The sequence below is a fragment of the Heptranchias perlo genome, chromosome 29 (genome assembly GCF_035084215.1).
Source record: "Heptranchias perlo isolate sHepPer1 chromosome 29, sHepPer1.hap1, whole genome shotgun sequence".
NCBI lineage: Eukaryota > Metazoa > Chordata > Chondrichthyes > Hexanchiformes > Hexanchidae > Heptranchias > Heptranchias perlo.
In genome coordinates, this window is record NC_090353.1 from 23,830,907 (window position 1) to 23,853,979 (window position 23,073).

The following is a 23,073-nucleotide window of genomic DNA, read 5'->3' on the forward strand; positions in this document are numbered from 1 at the left end:
TCTGTGTTCTCTTTGTCTTTTTTGGTGTAGACTTTTCTGCAAATGTGTTGCATGAGACATCATTGCATTCAGGGCGATAACTGAGTCATCGGACTGTTACCAGTAGGGAAAATGAGAAATCAATTGCTACTGCATGTTACAAAGCTTTCAAAAAAGATTAATGTATTGTATATAAAAATGATTTACAAGCACCTTTTAATCTTTATAATCTAGATATCAGGGCTCAGCGATCTGACACCTGGCTGGGATTGCTGATGGATACTCCAAGTGTTGTCAGCCCTAACTCATCTCATTGTTTCTGTCCCTCCTACCCTCCCCTTTCTGGCCTGTCCACAGTTAACTCCATGTTTTCACACTTACCCTCCCTTACTGCCTCAGTCCTTCTCTTTCCCTGTTGTCTCCATGTTTTTTCTTTATTATAATAATAATTAATATTCATGTTTGTAACCTGTTACAGGGCTAGCTTCTTATTCTATATGTAGCCTGTTATATGATCCTGTAATGAATAGTAATTACTGTCTGCAATGGTAACATATGAACACATAAAGATGCTAATACTTCTGTTAAAATAGACAAATTGGATAAGAGCACACTAAGTGTTTGTATAATAACATTTGCCTACAATAATGTCCACTTTGTTATATGTGGTCCTATGTCACTGCCACCTCACTATCACCTGAATCCAAATTGCTTTGAATGGTGTGAATTCTAAAGTATCCAAATCCAAGCAAGTGAGAATTAACTCCATTTGGATCAATTCCAAAATGGACCAACAATCCTAACCACTGAAACTGATGAGTCAGTTACTGATGTGAAAATGTTCTAATGCTTTTGTCAGGCTTATTGTTAGGTTTCCTGTCCATGTATTCATGTGAAATATCCCCTCATGCTCCAACTTACTGTTAAGACTGTCACAAACATACATTTTTGCACAGCATAAAGCCAAGGCACCAGGAGCATCACGCCATGGCAACCTGAGTCATGCTCTAGATTCCTATTATAAATTTCTATTATTACCTGACTTGAGGCCACTGTCTCAACTTTAAATTGCTGTATTTTATTGAAAAGTTGCAAGATATTTTCCATGGTAATGCTGCACAGTATCAAGGACTATGCAATGTGCTGAAAACATGGTGAGATGTGTATTAGTTAAGGATAAAGCAATGATTTAATCATATTAAAAGTTGAAGATATTAAAGTAACAATTTAATAGTTTAAAATGTGTTACTGTGCCAAGTTTATGTTAATTTTAACAGAAATATTTGCTTATCAATCATTCATTACAGTCAATAGGATTGACTATATTCACCTGACATCCATATTCCAAATGACTCCAAAGACCATTGTCATATATATATATATATATATATATAAGCAAAATTTTATTGTTAAATGTTAGGATAATAATGTAAAATACAAAACAGAGATCTAATAACAAAGAATTGGTGACTTTCCAGTCTAATTAGAAAAAATAGCAATAATTGTATTTTTCCATGAAATTCAAAAAAAACCTTTCTCCACTTTAAAGTATTATTGTCTTCCTCCCTTGAGTGATCCCATGACCTGCTCCCATTACTGGTCCTGAGATAATTACGAGAAGGTTTGAAAGAGCAACATGAACTCACCCACTTTCCCTCTTGATGGGAAGTGCCCAGATTCTGCTTGCCATCTTCCTTTAAAGGCACAGACAATATTAGAAATTTCCTTTATAATTTTCCACCTTATTTCCATTTCATGCACACCATCACCACGTTCAACAGCAAAGCATAGAATTGAAAGCATATTCATGCAGGAGTTTGTTAAAATAGGATACACAGGTGATTATTGGAAAATAAAGTCAATTAAGATGAATGCTTAATTTAAAGGAAAACCTTTAAGGATACCACAGAACTTCCATATCAGCCACGTGCATACACCAGAAATTTCACAGAGGTTACACAATATACAAGTAAATAAAATGGGGTAGCCCACTGCTTAATGTTAATCTTTGTGCTCAGTTCTGGAATCATCATTATTTTGATTAGATGCCAGTATCTTTTGTTACTTCTACATGGAATGCACCCAGGACTGCGTCCACTGCAGCTTCATATGCACGAAAGCAAACAAGTGAGTTCAGTTCAACTGTATGGCAATTTCCTTCACTTTGATTTACAATCCATCACAGACACAAGCAAAGTTCTCCTTACACTTGTAAGGGTCTCCAACATAGCAGTCGTCATATTATGCAGAGATGGGTATTCTATTAAGAACTATTGTGTGTAATTTAAGTACACCTATATATGTATACACACAGATCTCCAGCAAACTTTCCATGGAATTGAGATTTTTAAACTGCTACTGGTAATTTATTTTTCTGTCTTTCAGCAAACAGGAATGGATAGATTGATTCTCATTGGTTTTGAGGAACTGTTGTGAGATTCAGATTAGCATTCAGTTAGCTTGATTGTGAATATCTGACTTCATTTCCACTGGTTAGTTGCATAAAGTAAGTTGTTGTGGCCCATTTTCTAAGGAGAATACAGGTATAAATAGAAAAAGTCAAATGAGATGCAGCTATTCTCATTTCAAAATCAGTGTGAACAATTTGCATCAATGGGGATGTGTGAAATATTTAGATTTTCCATTTCTGACTGATGAGCAATTCATGATCCAAACTGGATTAATATAAAACATGATCTGGGTTCCAGAATTAATATAAACTGTAAGAAAATACACAACTTGGTTGAGACCCATGTGCTGAGGATGGCATATGAAAGGGAGGGTCCAATGTTACCAAATTATACGTTGGTCTGTTTAGTCAATATTTGACTCATGAAATGTGCCAAAATGCCTGGGTCATCTACACTTACATTCCTCTGCCACCATATTCTTGTACACAGTAATCATGCTGCTATCACCATTCACAACAGCCAGGAGCAGTTCGGAATACTCTACTGGGACGCAGCATGGCTCTCGTTTTGTGGGAAGCCCTTGCTCCTGCATTTTAATAAGTAAGAAAACATGATTAGTTATATTTCCTGTTAAAGGAATCCTGCAGGATCCAACGCAATTATGAATATTGTACAATTTTGGAAGCAAAATCCATTTATATGACAAACGCTCAAAGTCAATACTGAGCTCCTCCAGTTTGCAGATTGACCGGTTGGTTGCACTCCTGTTTTGCCTAAAAAGTTTTTGCCTCTTATCCCAAAATGTCTTCACTGTTTGTAATGTCTTCAGTAACAAAAATGTATAATATGTCTTTTGTCTGCGGTTTCGTTTCTTTTGGCTGTCCTGTGGTGAGACACTGACCGGAGGGAACTCGGAGAGTGGAAAGGGATAGTCACACTCATTCAGTAGATGCATCAGCTTTTTTAAAACCTTCTCATTCTGAAAAATGGGAATTTCCAATACTCTGCTGATTGTGTTCTGCAGCTTAGTGAGGAAAAGTTGCTGCATCTTTTCCTCAGTTTCCCCAATATTTTCGTCTTCTGTTATTCGCTCCAAAAAGTTCTCAGCGTTCTCTGGCAATAAAAATACCAAGGGCTCTTCTGACTGCGCCAACAACTCTAAGACGTAGGCATTTGAAATATTCAGTGACTGGTGGGGAAGACTCTCAATGGTTTCCTTGTCGAGACGAAGCACAGATCTGGAATCAGTGGAGTAATCTAACACCATGTTCAAAAATCTACTGAGATGTCGTAGGAACTCACGTGGAGACCCATGTGCTGAGGACGGCGTATGAAAGGGAGGGTCCAATGTTTCCAAATAATCACTCTCTGCTCTTTTAACTGCTTTGGAAGCTTCTCTAAAAGTAGAATTGACCGGATTAGGCTTTATGTATTCAAAATCACATTTATATACATTCTAGTTAATCCCCTTTGCATTGCTCATAAACAAAGGTAAGAAAAATGTATCTTCGTACAACTGTCTCTGATTGTCACCCACTCTCACATTCTTTCTGCCTCCCTCTATCCTTCTGTTCGTCTACCTCCTTTTTTCTCCGGGCGGCTCTCACACTTTCCAATTTTAGTTTATCTCTGACTCTTTCTCATTCTTTCTCACGGTTTAAAAAAATCCTTTAATGCTAAATCTTCACAACCTTGCTGCGATCCCATTAGGGTTCTGACTTTGTTACAAATGTTTTTTTTCACCAAATAGGTACACATATCCACAAATGTTACTTTATCTGATCTAATTGCTGGATATTTACTTTATAATCATGGGGTGTTTATTTTGCTATCTGATAAACAGTAGTAACAGGTATTTACTGCAAGTAAGTCTCAGCTCACATGCATTCTACAAAATTATAATCTATGCTTATTGGTGGGATTGGGCTCAGTCCTGGAGCAGGGGTCACTAATCACAACTTCACACTTCCTCTCACTACACTCCCTCTCACAGAATCATAGAATTGTAGAATGCTTACAGCACGGAAGCAGGCCATTCGGCCCACCGAGTCTGTGCCGCCTCTCTGCAAGAGTAATCCAGCTAGTCCCACTCCCCCGCCCTATCCCTGCAGCCTTGCAAATTTGTTCCCTTCAAGCACTTATCCAATTCCCTTTTGAAAGCTACGGTTGACTCTGCCTCCACCGCCCCCTCAGGAAGTGCATTCCAGATCGTGACCACTCGCTGTGTAAAAAAGTTTTTTCTCATGTCGCCTTTTTGCCAATCATCTTATATCTATGTCCTCTGGTTCTTGACCCCTCCGCCAATGGGAACAGTTTCTCTCGATCTACTCTGTCCAGATCCCCCATGATTTTGAATACCTCTATCAAATCTCCTCTCAACTTTCTCTGCTTTAAGGAGAACAACCCCCTCAGCAACTATCAGCAGTTAACTGCACTGCTGCTACAAATAACGTTAATGTTGTACCCATTTTAGAGATACAGTGGCCTGAGACTAGAACTTTATAACCCAGCTGCTTTCCTTTTCTGCTATATTTTGTATTTGAAAAAAAGACTATCATTTAGAAAAGTATAGTTGTCTCAAAGTTTTTACTTGCCATTCAATATGTCAAACATATCTAGCAATTCAGCCTAATTAGGTTACACCTTCAGCCCTCTAACTGCCTCACTGTCCAGAGCTCTCTGGCGATGCTTACTCATACATGGGTTGCTGAGGCTGTGAGTCCTGTCCAGTGCTGCAGGATGGCTGCATCAGTTTGTTCTTCAACTTTGTGATGAGAAAGAATAAGACTGGGGTCATCCTTGTGAAGCGTTTTTCATCAAAGCCAAACAGCAACTGTTGGAGCTTTTCTTTCTCCATTGGAGCACCTGCTTAACTCATTAAATGAGAGCAAATAGATTTGAATATCAGTATGGATAATTATTATTATTGAACATAATTCTGAATGAGCAAGCCGGTGTGTAAAATATTCTAAACCAAACCATTGGTTACCTACAGGGGAAATATACAGAGCTAAAAGCAGTTGTCTGACTTGTATAAATGCTGGAGGACTGGAGGATTGCTAATGTTATACCGTTGTTTAAAAAGGGAGAAAGGAATAGACGAAATAATTACAGGCCAGTCGGCCTAACCTCAGTGGTGGGCAAATTATTGGAAAAAATTTTGAGGGACTGTATTAATTGTCATTTAGAAAGGCACGGATTAATCAAGGACAGTTAACTTGATTGAGTTTTTTGAGGCGGTAACAAGGAGGATCGATGAGGGTAGCGCGTTTGATGTAGTCTACATGGATTTTAGCAAGGCTTTTGACAAGTTCCCACATAGCAGATTAGTTAGAAAAGTAAAAGCCCATGGGATCCAAGGGAAAGTGGCTAGTTGGATCCAAAATTAGCTCTTTGGCAGGAAGCAAAGGGTAATGGTCAATGGGTGTTTTTGTGACTGGAAGGCTGCTTCCGTAGTGCTCAGTACTAGGTCCCTTCTTTTTTGTGGTATATATCAATGATTTAGACTTAAATGTAGGGGACATGATTAAGGAGTTTGCAGATGGTACAAAAATTGGCTGTGTGGTTGATAGTGAGGAAGAAAGATGTAGACTGCAGGAAGATATCAATGGACTGGTCAGGTGGGCAGAAAAGTGGCAAATGGAATTCAATCCGGAGAAGTGTGAGGTAATGCATTTGGAGGGGGCAAACATGGGAATACACAATAAATGGTAGGATACTGAGAAGTGTAGAGGAACAGAGGGACCATGGAGTGCATGTCCACAGACCCCTGAAGGTAGCAGGACAGGTAGATAAGGTGGTTAAGAAGGCACACGGGATACTTTCCTTTATTAGACGAGGCATAGAATATAAGAGCAGGGAACTTATGCTAGAACTTTATAAAACACTAGTTTGGCCACAGCTAGAGGACTGCATAGTTCTGGTCACCACATTACAGGAAGGATGTGATTGTACTAGAGAGGGTACAGAGGAGATTTACAAGGATATTGCCAGGACTGGAGAATTTTAGCTATGAGGAAAGATTGGATAGGCTGGGGTTGTTTTCTTTGGAACAGAGGAGGCTGAGGGGAGATTTAATTAAGGTGTATAAAATTATGAGGGGCCTAGATAGAGTGGATAGGAAGGACCTATTTCCCTTAGCAGAGAGGTCAATAACCAGGGGGCATAGATTTAAAGTAATTGGTAGAATGTTTAGAGGGGAGTTGAGGAGAAATTTTTTCACGCAGAGGGTGGTGGGGGTCTGGAACTCACTGCCTGAAAGGGTGGTAGAGGCAGAAACCCTCATCGCATTTAAAAAGCACTTGGATATGCACTTGAAGTGCCGTAACCTACAAGGCTACAGACCAAGAGCTGGAAAATGGGATTACGCTGGATGGCTCTTCTTCGGCCGGCACAGACATGTTGGGCCGAATGGCCTCCTTCAGTGCTATAAATTTCTATGATTCTATAAACTGTATGATGTATGTTGCCCAAATGTGATTTTATATTTTGCAAAGCTTCTTCTGTCTGTGTGTGTAGTTGAGAATGAGAACAGCCATATTGCCTACATGGAGAGAACTTGATGAGCTGGTATGCAAATGCAAACAAAAACTACACTTCAAACTTCGCAGAACTGTGATACTCCTCCCATGGCTTAGTGCGCTGCCCATACAGACCAGCAAGGTTCTAGGTTTGATCCCAAGTCTGTATTGCATTTATGGGCTCAGCCATTGTAGTGGTTGGGGTTCTATAATTGGTCTCAGCATCCCTAAGCTAAGAAGAGGAACAAGTCAGCCAATTTTCCAATTCCAATTTCCATCACCCTGCTGGATGAATGAAGAACTTATGGACATCAGGTGAGAACAGGATCAGGCTCAGCTGTGATGCTTTCCACTGCTGAATGCCCTAGTGATGTTTACCATCTAGGCTCACATGAGGATTGCCCACTAGGATGAGGTACCAGATGGCTGATAATATCTGTGGTATTCAGTACCTTCAACACAGGTAGGAAGAAAACTGGAGAAACAAAGATGCCAAAGAATTTTAATCTTTGGAGCAATAAAAAAATATCATTTTCAGGCATTAGTCAGTACCTTGCCTGCTCATCATAGATATAACATTGTCATAGCAATTGGAGTGGCCAATTATTACATTAAGAGCTTAACAACATGCCTCACTAGTAATATCTATTAATTGCTTACAAAAGTAGATGCTATCCAATTTGCACAAATTATACAAATTCTAGAACTTAGATGGTTATTATCTCCCAATATCTTGTTTGTATCGGGCCGGAAAGTGCGCTGAGTGACGAACACACGTCGCCCACCGCTGGTAAGTAACTAACTCACCCACAAACATTTTGTGGGTTTCTGGGCACCAACGTGCTTTAATTGAGACCTGCAAGAAGGGCAGCAGTCGTTCCCGGGCTCTGAGCTGTGAGAGGAGGAAAGGATCGCTCTGTCCCCTCCACCAATCTGCTTGAAGCAAGCCACGCTGAGAACCAGGAAGTGAATCTCAGTAAGAACCAGGAAGCGTCAGATAAGATTAATAAATGCACTATAAAATCAAATAGAGAAAATGAAATAAAGAGAGGGTAAGAGTAAAAGACTGAGATAAAAGAGACAGAAAGAAAAAGTAAAAAAAAATCAACAATTTTAATTTTTAATTTAAAGCATTTTTTTTAAACATCCAAAAACTATGAGATTTCACATTTTAAAAAGTTAATTTTCAGTGCTATAGAGGTTGCTTGGCAGTCATTAATACTTACCACACAGTTAAAAAGAACATAAGAATAGGAGCAGGAGCAGGCCATACCGCCCCTCGAGCCAGCTCCGCCATTCAATAAGATCATACATACATACATACAAAATAGGAGCAAGAATAGGCCATTCGGCCCTTCGGGCCTGCTCCGCCATTCAAAATGATCATGGCTGATCGTCTAACTCAGTACCCTGTTCCCGCTTTTCCCCCAATCCCCCCCCCCCCCATCATGACTGACTCCCCCAGTGACTGACCTCCGCTGATGGACCTCCCCCTCCGCCCCCTGATGACTGACTCCCCCCCATGATCCCCATCCCCCCCCGGTGCCCCCATGCCCCTGTGCCCACCCATGCCCCAGTGCCTACCTGTGACCCCATGCCCACATGCCCACCCATGACCCCCCCACCATGGCCCCCCAACCATACAATCTAAGACTTACCTTTTCACATCCTCTTCCTTGCTCTGCTCCCGTCCGACTGAGACCAGCCTGTCAATCAGGCCGACCCATCGGACGGCAAACCGACAGAAAAAATAAAAGACGTCCTTACGTCAAAATCATACTTCCGGGTTTCCCACACACGATTCAACCCCCCTGCCCCTTCCCGGCTCTGAGTCAAAATCCTGGCCTTTATGTTAATGGCAGCATAAAAGATTTAAAATGAGTAAGTAGTAGCAAATGACTCACCGTTGGAAAGGCGTCTGATTTTTAAAGATACCTCAATACACAGTTCCCCATCTGCACATTTTCCAGGGATTCCTTGAATACTCAGAATGACATACTTTGTCTCTTCATTAAAGCAAACAGTCTGAACAGAAGAATTCAATGTTATGACTTAACAGAAAACATTGGCAAATTCCACCAAATATCCTCCCCGACTGTCATTACTTCAAATAGTTCTATTTACTCCGTACCAGTTTTGGACAGCCATTGGAAACAATGAAGGAATAGAACAAAGCTGAAGGAAACCTTCAGAAAGAACACAAAATAAACAAGTAAAAATATCCTGTAAGTGTTCATCCTTGCTCTGTGGTTTGTCCAGCGTTAACGGAGATTATGCTGAAATCTTTATTATGAGCTATCACAGCTGGGTTAAGAATTAAATATATTTAATATTGAAAATCAGTGGGGTTGGAGTGTGTGACAAAGCTGCCAGTCAAGAGGTGCAGGCCACAACCACAGGGAGAGCAAAGCTTGAGAAGTTTCCAAACTCCATCTGAAATCAAAAATTGTCATAACTGTTAACTCATTCTAACACAACTGGTGTACTTACACAACTTACACATATGATGTGTAAGGCTGTTACTTTTACAAACTAAAGTGGATGATTCAGGGTTGAACTCTGCTATTGTCTGCCATTACAATCTTCTAAGATGGGAACAGAAGATGCCAAGTAAAAGGATAAGAGATACAATGGTAGCTAATCTCAAGTTCTATCACATAACGTGGCAGAAAAGATTGGTGATACAGGAAAATTTTTGCTGCTGTTATACTGGAAAATAGAGCGAAACAGATAGCTAGGAGTGCATTGCTAGGTTTTAATGCACGTGTGGGATTAGGATGGCGTTATAATTTATTTTGGTATTTCTTTTTTTAAATCCATATTTTCTATTTTTAATCACTTCTGAAGTTTTCTGTTCAAATTGTGTCGTTCAAATTAATAATTTCCTTTATCAGGTACATCATCAAACATACAGCATCAAATTTTGCCATGTGCCTTTGTATCATGCAACAGAGAGAGGAAGGTTACAAGATTTAAATTTTTAACAGGTTGTGTTCTCCTGGTAGGAAGAGATGATTTTACTAAATAATTATCTATTTTGTCTATGAATATACTTAAGTCTTCCCAAAGATATAGGCTCTGAAATTCCAAAGTTTTTTCGATGCAAAAATGGTGTAGAGTACGAGAGTTTGGGGCATAAATTAACAACACCAAAGTACACCCATTCTAAAATATACCCTAAATTCCTGTAGAATTTACATCTGGCCCCCAAAGTGAGGCATGTATATAAATGATAGGATAATGAGAGCAAAATCCAATATCCCAGAAATTCCACAATTTACACCCCAATTACACTTGGCTTCAGTTAAGCCTGTAGAAAAAGAGAGGTTAGTTGCCTACTTGTCAAACCAGTAAGTGGTTGAGTCCACCAACTTTATCTCAGTCAGATTTGACTGAATTGATTAGAAAAATATTTTCTTAGCTGATTAATGAAGAAAGGATTCTGCAATTTGCCTTTCAGCAATTTCAGGCAGGGAAATCTATTGCATTCCACCCTTCTGCCATGGGGCCCTTACAATTAGGCCCACTAAGGGCATTTCATATATGTCCTTATAATGTGGGGAAAGCATTAACAGAAAGAAGAGGAAATGACAAAAGCATGCAGGATAAGGCTACACCATTAAATTATTGTAAATACTGCTTTAGCAATCAAACAGATACTTTTCCATCACATAATGCTTGTCTAAATGTTTTGCTGTAAATGTCTAGTGCTACCAAATAAAGCAAGAATTAACTATTACACATTTTGTTTCCCTGTTTCTCCCGTCAGGATGGCAAGAGCCTGAATGACACTTATCAAAGCCAGTCCATAATCTGTCAGCTGGAGGTGTGACTCAAACTGGGATATTCAGTCAGGTTGTTCACAGAGGTGAGCTACCCAATGAAACATACAGCTGAGAATTGAAACAAGGAAGGTAAAGCTTGAGTTCAAAATCATTTTTCAATTAGGAACTGTGGGCGCTAAATTGGGCTGTGTAGCGCCCACTGTTTTGGCGCTACGCAGCCTCTCTGACAGCCAAGATGGCGTCTTGGATGCGCACGCACGTTTCCAGCGTGACGTGCGCCGGATGCCATTTTGGTGTAGGAGATAGCACAGGTGCAGATAACAAACGCTGGAATCATGTAAAGTAGAGAGAAAATGGCTTCAATCAGTGTGCAACGCTGATTTAAAGTGATAGCCACCATTTTGGGACTTAACGCTCAGTTCACGCACAATCTTAATCCCAACCATCTGAATGTGTCTTAGAGTGCCTGGGGGACCCCCTCCGGGGCTATTTAAAGGGACCATGCAGGATTTATAGGTTGGTGGCTGGATTATTGCTTCTGGCTGCCGAGACATTTGTAACTGTTTTTGGAGGTCTCCTACACTTGAATACTGGGACACGGGGACATAGCCTAACATTTAGAGCCAGGACGTGCAGGAGTGAAGTTAGGAAATGCTTCTACACGCAAAGGGTGGGAGAAGTTTGGAACACTCTTCTGCAGATGGCAGTTGATGCTAGCTCACTTGTGAAAGTTAAACCTGAGATTGATAGATTTCTGTGAACCAAGGGTATTAAGGGATATGGGGCTAAGGCGGGTATATGGAGTTAGGTCACAGGTCCAGCATGATCTCATTGAATGGCAGAATAAGCTCGAGGGGCTAAAGGTCACTGCCACTTGCTGCCTCCTGATATGCGCCACCTTCTCCTGCAAGAAAGCGGGACGTGTGTCTGGGTGATGTGCCTGTCATGGTTGAATAGCTGCCAGTGTGTGTGGCCTGTGAGTTGTGATTCAGCAGCTTGCAACAGTGGTAATGTGTAAGGGTGAGAAGAAGCATCTGGTTGGAAGAGTTGAGTACTGATGGAAAGAGTTTGTTGCTATGTGGGTGATGGGGGTTGTGGTGCATGGTGCAGTTGGTAGGAGACTAGGAGACGCCGCTTGACAGTTGACCTCACTCACCTTGACCACTCAAGTCAAAGCATTGAACTTCTTCCTGCACTGCATCCATGTTCATGATGCTGTGCGCCTGGCATTGACTTCGTCCCCGCTGCCTCCCACTGCCTTTTGGATATATGTCTGGAGGGCCTCTTGTTCCCCCCCACCCGAACCCCGCCGCCACCTCCACCCCCCCGCGGATATAGGATGTCCTTCTTTCTGTCCACCTCTTGCACCAAGGTCTCTAGTGCATCAGCAGAGAACCTTGGTGCATGCAGTCTCGCAGGCCTGGTACCAACTCAGATCGGTAGATTGGTGAGGTTTGGCATGCAGATTGAAGGATGTGGGATTTAGTAGTCTACAACCTTTATTCAATGTTTTAACATAACTCATCAGTGTTTAAACATAGGGATGGGACCTGCATCTGTGTTTTAGGTGTGCAATGTCTGATCTCCGTTCAGACTCCGTGCAGACAGTAGACAATTATTTTCAGCAAATAACAGGTACCAGCTACCTTTAAGAGATTTCTAAGAAACAGCTTCCCTTTAAGAGATTGAGCACCCCCTGGTGGTGGAAAGTGCGAATTGCATTGATTCCACGTGCAAGGCCTGGACTGGAATGTTGATTGCAGATGAGTCCTTGGGCGGGCCGAAACTTGCATCCTGGCTGCGCAGGGGTCATTGGACACGGGGTAATAGCGCATCATGCTACCGACAGCCAAAAACGGCCCTTATCTAATTTTTCCGCTCAAGTATCCATTCAATTAGTGGGCTGCTTTATACCATACACCATTCATAGTGTTCTCTGTATTGAACTGTAATCCCGTTCTTATATTTATGTAGTGGAGAGGAATGGCATTGTAGTCCTCAAAGGGTGAACTTGAAAGAAAAGCGGGAACATGAACCTGGAGTATGTGAGCAGTTCTGGGCACCGCACCTTTGGAAGGACATATTGGCCTTGGAGGGAGTTCAGCGTAGGTTTACTAGAATGATACCTGGACTTCAAGGGTTAAGTTACGAGGAGAGATTACACAAATTGGGGTTGTATTCTCTAGAGTTTCGAAGGTTAAGGGGTGATCTGATCGAAGTTTATAAGATATTAAGGGGAACAGATAGGGTGGATAGAGAGAAACTATTTCCGCTGGTTGGGGATTCTAGGAGTAGGGGGCACAGTCTAAAAGTTAGAGCCAGACCTTTCAGGAGTGAGATTAGAAAACATTTCTACACACAAAGGGTAGTAGAAGTTTGGAACTCTCTTCCGCAAACGGCAATTGATACTAGCTCAATTGCTAAATTTAAATGTGAGATAGATAGCTTTTTGGCAACCAAAGGTATTAAGTGATATGAGCCAAAGGCAGGTATATGGAGTTAGATCACAGATCAGCCATGATCTTGTCAAATGGCGGAGCAGGCACGAGGGGCTGAATGGCCTACTCCTGTTCCTATGTTCCTATGATGTGGGATGACAGTGATGCAAAATGTGGGTCTCTCTCTCCCTCGCCCTCTCAGTCTGTTGAAAACTAACAGAGATTTGAGACACATGGTTTATTTCTGATCAAAGTTTCAGCTTCACAGCTTAGTATAATAAAGCCCATAGGATTTGAGACTTCATTACCCCTGCAACAAAAGGGTATTCAAATTTGGATCAAGTGCAAATGAACTAAATGAGATTTTAAAATAAAATCATGAGGGAGAACTACACTCTAAATGCAGGCTGCCTACTAGCCTAGATATGAGCTAAAAATAACTCCAAGCCAGCTGCTTCATAAGAACATAAGAACATAAGAAATAGGAGCAGGAGTAGGCCATCCAGCCCCTCGAGCCTGCTCCGCCATTCAATCAGATCATGGCTGATCTTCGACCTCAACTCCACTTTCCCACCCAATCTACATATCCCTTGTTTTCCCTAGAGTCCAAAAATCTATTCATCTCAGCCTTGAATATATTCAATGACTCAGCATCCACAGCCCCTGGGGTGGAGAATTCCAAAGATTCACAACCCTCTGCGTGAAGAAGTTCCTCCTCGTCTCAGTCTTGAATGGCCGACCCCATATCCTGCGATTATGCCCCCCTAGTTCTAGACCCTCTAGCCAGGGGAAACAACCTCTCAGCATCTACCCTGTCAAGCCCCCTCATAATCTTATATGTTTCAATGAGATCACCTCTCATTCTTCTGAACTCCAGGGAGTATAGGCCCTTCCTAATGTTACAGTAGATGGGAAGAAAGTAGCAAGAGCAATTGATATAAATGTCTCAAAGAACAGCAAGAGGCTAAAAAGATTCAGGCTTAAAGGGGGTCAGTAACGGTTGGCTGAATGTGACTATTTGCACTTGTGCCTGTGGAAGGCCCATAACAGGCTCCATTAATTTTATTTTAAATTCACAAGCTTTCGGAGGCTTCCTCCTTCGTCAGGTGAACGATGTGAAAATGAAATCCTCGAAAATTTTTCAAGGATTTCATTTTCACATCGTTCACCTGACGAAGGAGGAAGCCTCCGAAAGCTTGTGAATTTAAAATAAAATTGCTGGACTATAACTTGGTGTTGTAAAATTGTTTACAATTGTCAACCCCAGTCCATCACCGGCATCTCCACATCAAGGCTTCATTAAGGATTTGATTGGTGTCACTTCTTCTCACAAATAATGTAATCAGGTCAATATGAACATACAATAAATCACATTGTACAGAAATAAAGAAATTACACCATAAAATTAATATTCATCATTTGTGGGTTAAGTAAGCTCACCTGATGTTCCTCCAAATGAAGTTCATTGAATTTTAATCCTCCTTCATTTTCAAAGAAGTGGCCTTGGCTTTGTCCAAGATAAAACACCAGCAAAGACATTTCTGAGTCCTCCATCAGCTGATGCAAATCCCTTTCATATGCCATCTTAAATTGAAGTTGTAGGTTGTACTCTTTCCAGTTCACTGTTTAGAAAAGGAAACAGGGGATTATGAGACTATGAACATCTTTCAAGTTTTGTGTGTTTATGAAAGAAACATATAACATAGATGTGACAAAAGCTCAGAGAACACCATTGATATATTATGTGATTCAAAACCATGAAAATTATACCATGTCTTTTTCTGTGTTGTCATTGAAAAACTCAATAATCATGATGGAGTCACAAAAAAAAATTGTACAAGAAATAAGCCTTACAGCTCGGACAAAATGAGTTAATTTTCAAAAACAAAAGACAACATTTATTGGATTTTATGGTATTGTGATAACTGATGCCCTGTGGGAACAGAGGTGAGATAGAGGAAGCGGTCCCACAGACCACTAGTCCTGTCCAAAAGGTACAATGCACTTGATACCTATGAGAATAAGGACAAAGACTGTGGGAAGAACAGCCAGAATGCTGATCAAGGCACCCTGGAGCAGGAGGATGTCCAAGGGGAGGAAATGCCCTTCGATAATTAGAGGGTTAAGTAGGATTCTTTGCAGTCAGGATCAAGAGTCCCGAAGGGTGTGTTGCCTAACTGGTACCAGGATAATGGACATCTCAAAACAGCTGGAAAAGAATCTGGAAAGGAAGGGGGGAGAGTCCAGTTGTTGTGATCCACGTTGGAACCAACCACATAGGAAAGAATTGGGAGGAGGTTCTGCTAAGGGAGTATTGGGAATTAGGAACTAAATTGAAAAGTAGGACCTTCAGGGTAGTAATCTCAGGATTATTACCTGAGCCACATGCAGATTGGTATAGGGACAAACAGATCAGGGGAGTAAACATGTGGCTGAAGGATTGGTGTGGGAAAGAGGGGTTCTTTTTCATTGGACACTGGCACCAGTATTGGGATAGGAAGGAGCTGTACTGTTGGGAGAGGATGCACCTGAACCAAGCTGGGGCCAATGTCCTAGCGGGAAGAATAAATAGAGTGGATAATAAGACTTTAAGCTGATAAGGGGGGGGGGGGTGTTCAGGCAAAAATATTAGTAAAAAAGATAAAACAAGAGTAAGAAAAAGAGACCACAGTACAGTCCAGGCCAATGTTGTAGAAACCATAAATACTCCAGGTCTGGGAAACAATAAAATAACTGAAATAAACACAATGGGAGTGATAAATAAGAAAAATGATAAGGTAAAAAGTGTAAAAATAAAAGAAACAACTATTAAAGACAATTTAAACTGCCTGTACAGCAATGTACACAGTATCCAAAATAAAACGGGGGAACTGGAGGCAATAACCCGAAGCGTGGAACCAGATGTAGTAGGAATAACTGAAACATCGTTACATAAAGAACAGGACTGGCAACTAAATATTGCAGGTTATAACTTAATCAGAAAGGATAGGGAAGGAAGAAGTGTGTGTGGTGGGGGGGGGGAGGGCGGGGGGGTGGTGGAGTAGCTGTACTAATTAGAGATAAAATAGTGGCAGTAGAAAAAAGGGACTTAACTAACAGAAGGATAGAAACAGAATCCTTATGGATTGAAATAAAAGATAAGAAGGAATCGATCACATTAATAGGGGTATACTACAAATCACCTAATAGTGGAAAGGAGATAGAGGAAGAAATATGTAAGCAAATATGTGAAATGAGTAAAAGGTCAGAATAATAATCATGCGAGATTTTAACTACCTCCAAATAAACTGGCAAGAAAAGGTAGATAAAGGGGTACAGGAAATGGAGTTTTTACAATGTGTGCCGAGGACTCATTTCTCACTCAGTATGTAAAAAGCCCAACAAGAGAGGAAGCACTGCTGGATCTAGTAATGGGAAATGAACCAGAACAGATAAGAGAAGTAAGTATAGGGCAACATCTAGGCAATAGCGATCACAACTTTATAAGGTTTAATATAAAGATTGAGACGGACATAAGTCAGACAAAGATCAAAGTCATAAATTGCAAAAACGCTGATTTTGTGGGGATGAGAAAGGAACTAGGAAAAATAAACTGGAAAAATTTACTGACAAACAAAGAAATAGCAGTGGGACACATTTAAAATGGTGATCAATAGGATCTTGGTGAAATATATCCCACTAAAAATCAAGAACAAACTCGCTAGTAATGACACACCATGGATGAATAAAGAAATAAGGGTAAAATTGAAACTGAAGAAAAAGGCATACACTAAATACGTAGACAGTGAGGAGAGGGTGACAAAAGGGAATATGAAAAGATTAGGAAGAAAGTCAAAAAAACAATTAGGAAGACAAAAAGAAATCACAAAATTAAATTATCAAGGAATATTAAAAAAAAGTAAAATATTCTACAGACACATAAATAACAAAAGAAAAATCAGGATAGAGATAGGGCAACAAAGGGATACACATGATAAACTCACAAGCAATTACAGCGAAATGGCAGAAATATTAAATAATCACTTTGCTTCAGTATTTACCAGGGAGACTAATGTGATGGGCATGACATTAGAAGAAGAGATCAAAAAAGATGTAAAGACATTTAAGATAGAAAGGGGGGAGATAATTATTAAACTAAGAGAGGATTGCATGGATTGCAATCCCCATGGATTGCATCCGCATATACTGAAAGAAGTTAGGGAGGAGATAGCTGAGGCACTATTACATATATATAAAAATTCATTAGAAAAGGGAATAGTGCCAGCGGACTGGCGGACAGCTAATGTGATTCCTATATTTAAAAAGGTAGATAGAACAAATCCAGGGAACTATAAACCAATTAGCTTAATGTCGGTGGTAGGAAAGATAATGGAATTCATACTCAGAGATGTAATAGAGAAACATCTGGAAACCAAAAATATAATAAAGAATAGTCAACATGGATTTCAAAAGAGAAGGTCATGCTTGACCGACCTTATTGAATTCTTTGAAGACGTAACAGAAAGTGTAAACAAGGGCAATGGAGTAGATGTAATATATTTTGATTTTCAAAAGGCCTTCGATAAGGTACCACATAGTAGGCTTATGACTAAAGTCAAAGCATGTGGAGTCAGGGGACAAGTAATAGAATGGATAGCAAGCTGGCTACAAAACAGAAAACAGAGAGTAGGTGTTAAAGGTAGTTACTCAAACTGGCAAAAGATGGGAAGTGGTGTTCCACAAGGATCGGTGCTGGGACCACTGTTGTTCGCCATATATATAAACCATTTGGACTCAGGAATCGGAAGTACAATTTCAAAATTTGCAGAGGACACCAAATTGGGGGGTATAGTTAATATTGAGGAGGACTGAGACAAAATACTTGCAGAATGGGCGTGTAATTGGCAAATTAATTTCAATATAGGTAAGTTTGAGGTGGTACATTTTGGTAGGAATAATAAGGATGCCATATACTCCTTGGAAAATAAGAGTTTAAACGGGGTAGAGGAGCAGAGGGATTTAGGGGTACAGATACACAAATCATTAATTAATAAGACCATAAAAAAAGCAAACCAAGCACTGGGGTTCATTTCTAGAAGGATAGAATTGAAAAGCAGAGAAGTTATGTTAAACTTGTACAGAACCTTCGTTAAACCACACTTGGAGAACTGCGAACAGTTCTGGTCTCCACACTATAAAAAGAATATAGAGGCACTGGCGAAGGTGCAAAAAAGATTCACAAGGATGATACCAGAAATGGGAGGTTATATACCTATCAGGAAAGATTGAATAGGCTGGGGCTCTTTTCTCTAGGAAAGAGAAGACTGAGGAGTGACCTGATAGAGGTCTTTAAGATTATGAAAGGGTAGACGTAGGGAAGATGTTTCCACTTGCGGGGGAGACCAGAACTAGGGGCCATAAATATAAGACAGTCACTAACAAATCCAATAGGGAATTCAGGAGAAGCTTTTTCACCCAGAGAGTAGTAAGGATGTGAAACTCGCTACCATAAGGGGTAGTTGAGGCGACTAGCATAGATGCATTTAAGGGGAAGCTAGATAAATGCATGATGGAGAAGGGAATAGAAGGATATGTTGATAGGGTTAGATGAAGAAGGGTGGGAGGAGGCTCATGCATAGCCTAAACACTGACATGGACCTGTTGGGCCGAATGGCCTGTTTTTGTGCTGTACATTCTTTGTAATTCTTTCTATGTGATCGATTGCTTATTGGAAAATCATACCACGATGTTGCTGAGTACATCAGCCAATTGTATATAAGTGTATCAGCATAACCTTGGAAGAGTCTGAACAAACAAAAGGATAACTCATGTTCAGTATTAAAATAAAGTTGAAATGTCTCCATACTGTCTACAATACAGGGCAAAGCAGGTTTGGATTGAGGGCTAAACACAATGGTGATACAGACAAAAACAATTTATTGAGACACAAGAAAAGCAGATTATCACTCAGTTACAGCCCTGTCCATATACTGCTAACCACTCAGATACATTATAGTGGATACAGCCTAATTTCAGTGGACTCCACTTTGTATACAAGGTACAGTAATTTATATCAACTAAATGCTTCACAGTAACTTTCATGGCTAACTTCAACTCACTTAGAGAATGCTTGCAGGCAACCATTATGGAGGAGTTCCACAACCTAACAGATGTCCACTGTACTATGCTCAAAAATAAGTGGGTATTACGAGGAAATGCTTTACAGCATGTGATGCACAGTATTGCATAGCAGTAACTGGTTAGCACTCTTGCCAGTGGCAGTGACATTAAGTGATGCTTTTGAAAGCAATAAGCCCACAGCAACTGATAGGGTCAGTGCAAATATTGGTGGAAGGCTTTCTATATTCTCTGCAACGCACCAGTTGGCTATACAGACATCCATCAGTGCTACCCCTTTAATTAGAGGAGAATTTAGTAGTGTGGCAACAGACAATCAACATGTTCACAATACACAAGGGGTAAACACAGCAGCAAAACACATCAAGCATGTAGCCACTTACTACTGCACAACTAATAACATTAAATCACTTTTCATTCTTTCATTGTGTAAAAGTTCAAAAGCCAAACAAAGTGGGTGACTCCTGTCAATGCCCAGCAGGTCCTTTTGACATAAACATTGAGGACAATAATGCCCTTCACTATGACTGGCAGAGCTGACTGTCCCTGCAAGTCTTTGTGGAACAGGTGCCATAGCTCAGTAACAGCCTCCCAGATGAGCCTGACCCTCCTCGTGCATTGTTTATCCATCTGACCAGGTAGTTGCCTCTGTTGTGATACACTGTACCTGAGGTAGCACCTGCTGCGAGTCATGTGTCTTCTACACCCTCTGAGCTCCTGATCTGCCCTTTCCTCCTCCTCATCCAATGTGATGTACCCACCTGTAGCCACTACACTCGTGCCCTTGAACAGAAAATTATTTTTTACCATTTACTTCTGTCACTGCTGTGGTGACATTTCAAAATCCTCCCCTCATTAAGATCTGGACTGGAGTAAAATATTCACTTTTCTATTTTACAATGTAGCTAAGGAACGCTGCACAAATCCTTCTTAATGACTTTAGCAAGGCTTAAAAGTAAATATTAGACTTTTTACTTATGCCTACTTTCTTGCTCAAAATTAATGAAGAGGAATGTCTAAAAAAAAGCTTTATAAAAAATGATAATTATGGTTCATTAGATACAATAAATATATCTTTTTGATAGATCTCAACCAACCTACCCATTTTCTTCCTACAACCATTATTCCCTTCTCACTCCACAAATGCATCTAATTGTCTCTTGAACCCATTTATATTATCCTTCTGCTAATGTAACCCAACAAAAATGGACAGAGCAAAACAAATGGTTGTTAATAATAATTCATTGTTAAGGTTTGATTTTTAATAGGGATCCTAATTCTGATTATATCATTTGACAAAAGAATAGAACTAAGGCCCAATTTTAGCCCAGAGCAGTAATCAGGCTGGAAGAGGCGAGGCAATCGCCAAGACCCAACGAACTCGGCAGTGTGAGGCCCGGGCTATTTTAACTCCTGGGCCTCAGCTGCATGTCCCCAGTCAATTGCTCACTTGAAGACAGTCAGGAAGCAGCAGCTGGCTGGCAGGCGGGAGTGTAATTTTAGGTGGGAGGAAACCGCTGCCCTGTACTAAAGGAACAGTCTCCGACACTCAAGTAAGTCACAGGAAGGGGGGTTTGGGAGAGTCTAAGAATCAGGAAGGAGTGGGGTGGTGGGGGGGCGGGAGCCCGGGGCAGGGGAGGCCTAAACTTTCCTTGTGGGGCCCGGAGGGGGATTCCTGGCCCCACAAGGAAGGTTTTTTTTAAAAAAACTTACCTGTTTGGGCCTCTTCTGGTCTCAGATCTTCGTCCTACTATTTTCTCAGGCTACTGGTTAAAACAGCGGTCAGAGCCCAGTGACATCATCAGACCCCGGTCTGCATATTTAAAGAAGGACCTTGCAGGCTTCAGGTGGGCGACTTTGCCGCCTGCTCAGGAGAGCACGTTAACACAGAAGACAGTGGCAACTGAGCGGGATGTCATGGGTAAGTCTCCCGGCCGATTTTAACTGCCTGCCCGCCCACCTGCTGGGAGAGCAGGGTTAAAATCACCCCTCTAGTTTCTGATTTCTTTAAATTTTAATGCAACTTAGAATTTTGTAAATGATCTACAAAGATAAGACAACCTTATCTGGTCAGTGTTAAGTTTATGTAGCTATTGTCTGCATTCCTTTTGTGTGGTGTTTCTTTAATCAAAAGTCATAAAAAGTGGCTATTGCACACATGCAGCATCACTGTCCCCTAAAATCTACATCATGGTGGCAGGAACCTAGAGCCACAATAACAAAGGTATGTTCTGTATATACACACACACACACACATATGTATATACATATGCACACAGATGGGTCCTGTTGATTCCAATTCATGGCATTCTGAGATGAAAGTAACTACAATCTGAAGTCGGAACATAACCACATACCAATGCCTTTCAGTGACTCACCTTATTCAAATGAGGTACGGCTGGGTATAAGTGATACTATATACGAGAACTAATCTCCAGCAATATTTCAAAGAGATGGATTCGAATTACAGAATCCACAGTTCATTTTTTGAAAACTTACTTGAACAGGAAATTCAAAGTATTAACATTTTCAAATTGATTCATACAACAGTATAATTCAGACCTGCGGTGCTTCCAGTTGCATTGGAACCAATTCACGAAGGAATTAGTGAACCATGAAACTCTTTTTTTTTTACCTCTGCCTAATTTTATTTTACATTTAGTATTAACGAATTGCATTATAAAGATCTTGGATTATAAATCTGATTCATCTTCTTTTGTGTCCTTTATACCCAGAATTTTTTGATTGGAATATTTGTCCATTAGCTAATGTTAGTATTGATTAAAAAGACCAATCCGACTAGCATTAGTCACATATCTATCTTCTACTGTTTAATAAAAAAATTCTTTTCTCCTTACCTTCAGAAAGATGCAGCGCCATCAGTCGTACTATTTCTGCACCAGCTTTTAGACGAAGTGCCAAATTTCTAAGAAAGAGCAATGCACTATGTTTTTTTTTTGAACCAGAACAAATGCCAAACTTGACCATATGGCTGTCACTGTACAAAACCACATCTTCAATGAAACTGCGTTCATATCCAGTAATGGCACCAATCGCCTCAAGAAGATTGATGCTTTGTTCATCACTTTGTAGCCTACAGACTGGTTCTTTAAAACCATGCGGATTGTTCTGATTAGAGAATGTGTCCAATTCTTGACTTCTGTTTGCAATTGAAGGTTCCCCTTGTGCCTCCTTACGGGAGGGCATACTCATGGCAATCTTATCACCTTCATTTGATGTTTGTAACAGATTGGGTCCTGTTCCTTGTGCAGAAAGTAATTTTCTTTTACACACAGATTCACTGTCAGCAGAGCAATTTTCTCGTGCTTCAGCTGAATGGAGATCAGGAAAATCACTTGGCTGGCTGATGGTTGATTCTTCCACATTTTCATATTCTTTCCTGAAGTTCTGTTCTACGGGAAGTGCGCGAATTAGTAAAATGAATAAGTGAGAAAGCACAAAAATTGAAACAGCTTCCATGATTGATCTGGCTTTGTTGAAGACTGAAGGAATGTAGAGCAAGAGTTGGCTTTGTCTTTGTAGAGATAAGCTTTGTTGATTGTGTTCATTAAAGCTAGTGAGGAGTTTTTAGTAGCTATATTTAGAACAAAAGCAGACCTTGTATTGCTTTCACAGATATCATACAATGGCAAATGTGCCAAAAAGCTCTGGATCAACATTCCTTTTATGCTACAATATTAGTTATAGTGGAATCCTATTATATTGAAAGGGTGGGATGAACAAGGAAACTTATAACTAGATTTGTATACAATATGCTTGACTAAGGAGCAAACCTGAGACTTGGTAACTTTCATGTTAAGAC

General features: G+C 40.5%; 2 protein-coding genes across 4 annotated transcripts in view; one reads left to right on the forward strand and one right to left on the reverse strand.

The window, feature by feature from the left end:
• Positions 1–1,350: 1,350 nt before the first annotated feature.
• amh (anti-Mullerian hormone) lies at positions 1,351–22,755 on the reverse strand. Of its 3 annotated transcripts, XM_067968293.1 has the most exons (6): positions 22,109–22,755; positions 14,574–14,755; positions 8,815–8,935; positions 5,084–5,258; positions 2,850–3,787; positions 1,351–2,507 (listed from the first exon to the last, which is right to left on the reverse strand). In XM_067968293.1, coding segments are annotated over exons 1-6 (2,040 nt in total). In that variant the 5' UTR covers positions 22,731–22,755; the 3' UTR covers positions 1,351–2,505. The 3 variants fall into 3 exon arrangements, with proteins under 3 accessions (XP_067824394.1, XP_067824393.1, XP_067824392.1); XM_067968292.1 differs by having other exon boundaries at positions 1,351–3,787; positions 5,084–5,255; XM_067968291.1 differs by having other exon boundaries at positions 1,351–3,787.
• plekhj1 (pleckstrin homology domain containing, family J member 1) overlaps positions 21,093–23,073 on the forward strand; it is a 48,485-nt gene continuing 46,504 nt past the window's right edge. The window contains exon 1 of the mRNA XM_067968304.1: positions 21,093–21,171. The gene's annotated coding sequence lies outside the window, so the exon portion shown is untranslated. The remainder of the gene's footprint in view (positions 21,172–23,073) is intronic.